The sequence below is a fragment of the Bactrocera latifrons genome, unplaced genomic scaffold, assembly GCF_001853355.1.
Source record: "Bactrocera latifrons isolate USDA-ARS-PBARC rearing strain unplaced genomic scaffold, ASM185335v1 scaffold_138, whole genome shotgun sequence".
Classification (NCBI taxonomy): Eukaryota; Metazoa; Arthropoda; class Insecta; order Diptera; family Tephritidae; genus Bactrocera; species Bactrocera latifrons.
In genome coordinates this window covers 20,540-22,795 of record NW_017534830.1, presented here as the reverse complement: position 1 = coordinate 22,795, position 2,256 = coordinate 20,540, and the positions used below count along the sequence as shown (strand labels likewise).

Below are 2,256 nucleotides of genomic sequence, written 5' to 3'. Positions count from 1 at the left end.
AATAAATATTTTCAATTTGTTAGTAATGAAACCGAATTTAGCCCCAAAAACAACAATTATGTAAATGTGCCGTTATACCTCCACATTGTATAAATTTCAACTCTAAATGGTTTSTTCCGTTTGATGTAAAAAGCACGATCGTTTTCATTAACAATTTCTCACTTCTTGGGAAACTATAGTTTTGAGTTTATTCAAGAAACTTGAATAGGGTCCAAAGGCGTCCAGTCGAAAGACAGTTTATTAGAAGCCTCGACAATTGCCCGTTTTCTGCCATTTTTAGGAAAATCTGTATGCCTTTCTCAAGGCTGAAAAATTTTCTTTACATTTTACATCCTTTTTTTTCCATAATAGTGATCTGATGTTATTAAACAAAATGCAGCTAAAGTTGAATTMATTATTCTATGAACTAACTGAACAAATTCTTCGAGAGTCCAATGAAACTAACAAGTCTCCACAGCAATAAGACAACGGTTCATAACWCTCTACTAAAGGCTTACAAAATAATTTTATTAAAAATAATCCCTGTTTCTGGGACCTTCTACATCTAATTTGTTAAATGTAATATTTTTGACACATTTGGGAGTGTGTTTTTTCTCTCTCTCTCTCTCTCTCTCTCCTGCTATTTGTGGTCACCACCTCTTAAATAAGCCATTAGGATTTAAATAACGTAGTATTAACTGTAACTCTAAAAATATTACTTGTACAAATGAACTCAGTAAAATTTTTCTTATTTTTTGTTGTTGTTCTCTATCCATTATACATATACATATATGCTATTTGTTAACAAAAACAAAAACRTAATATAATCCACAAAATATATGCGCTATTGATTGTCTATTAACACTAATATGGATGCCAAGTGCAGTTAGAACGTATGCAACAACAATCACAACTACAGCRAATACTTAAACAAACAACAAAAACATTTGATAACAACACCTACGCGACGTTGGCGCCAAAAGGCGGCGCTGATGCCGAAGAAGCCATTAGAAATGGCGCAGAGAGCGCAACAACTACAACAAGTGTGCATTTGCCAACAGCAGAAACAACAACAAGCAGCGATACAACAACAACAACCTYAACGACAACAACTGCTGAAGGCATCTTGAGAAAGGTGAAGAGCCGTGTTGTAGCATCGCTTGAAGAAAGCAATGAATCTCGTTTTTTTCGAACTCTAAAGCTTGGAATGWGTAAAAAATATAAAACAAAAGAAACACACAAAAAAAATAAATAGAAAATTGTGAAATTTCCCGCTTGAAAGTCGTGTGGAAGCGCGCAAATATTGTTGTATTGGCAATGCAAATTATTGGAAGCATGTTTTGAAAAAAATAAAAATAAAAATAAAAAATATATACATATATGCACTTTTTATTAGCACCTCAACTGCCCGGGTTACTAGTGTCCACTCTCCAGCGCTAAGTCCAAGCACCCAAACCAACAACACGAGGCGTCTGCATGCCGTTAGTTACTCCCACATAGTTACACACACACATACAAACTAATTGGCGTGCTTTGTAAACGCATTCGCACTCAATAAAGCGCTAATAATGATCCAACACAATTCCTCCGACATCAACTTTCCTCCAATGATTGTGTCCAATTGTTTGCCCCACAACTTTTCCTACGGCTACGCGCGCGCACATATCACACGTTTACGTATTAAAATACTAATCACGTATAACTGTTGCACTGTTGCACTCTTGCACTCTCGCACATTCACACTTCATAATAATAGTTGTTAATTGCTTTGCTGCTATTTTGCCAATTATGCACATTTCTTATTGTTTTTGTATTGCTTTTAGCATATTGTACATTTTTGTGTGTGTGCGTGCTTATTCACTTTACGTTTTATATGTCTATAAATATTGTAATATATACTAACCCATCCCGATATTAATAGTTTATGTAAATATGCTAATACAGCCACTGACAATTAATTGAAAATGTCGCGTACATTGACGTAAATGCGTAATAATTATTCGCAAAATAGCTTATATAATAAATTGTTCATATATTTTTGTATTTGATTAATTTTTGTTTATGTTTTAAGCTATGTAGCCAGTACCGTTATTCCAGCAATGTTTTGAATAATGAAGCCGTATTAAAAATGATAGCCCTGCAGCTAGGCTGTATAGCATTTGCTTTTGTAAGCTAAAACAAGAAAAAATTAAAAAGGTGGCAACTCTGTTTTGAATCAAATCTAAAACGAAAGATTATCATATTGTTTCCTGATATTTTAAACGTTTCTCACACATT

The 2,256-nt window shown here is 33.8% G+C and overlaps 1 protein-coding gene across 3 annotated transcripts in view; it reads left to right on the top strand.

Annotated features, from left to right (window-relative positions):
- LOC108965280 overlaps window positions 1–2,256 on the top strand; it is a 70,137-nt gene that overhangs the window by 60,645 nt on the left and 7,236 nt on the right. The window contains exon 9 of one of the 3 annotated variants that reach the window (XM_018927574.1): window positions 866–1,114. The exons of the other annotated variants lie outside the window; for them this stretch is intronic. Within the exon in view, the coding sequence (XP_018783119.1) occupies window positions 866–1,114 (249 nt within the window). The remainder of the gene's footprint in view (window positions 1–865; window positions 1,115–2,256) is intronic. 3 annotated transcript variants of the gene reach the window in all.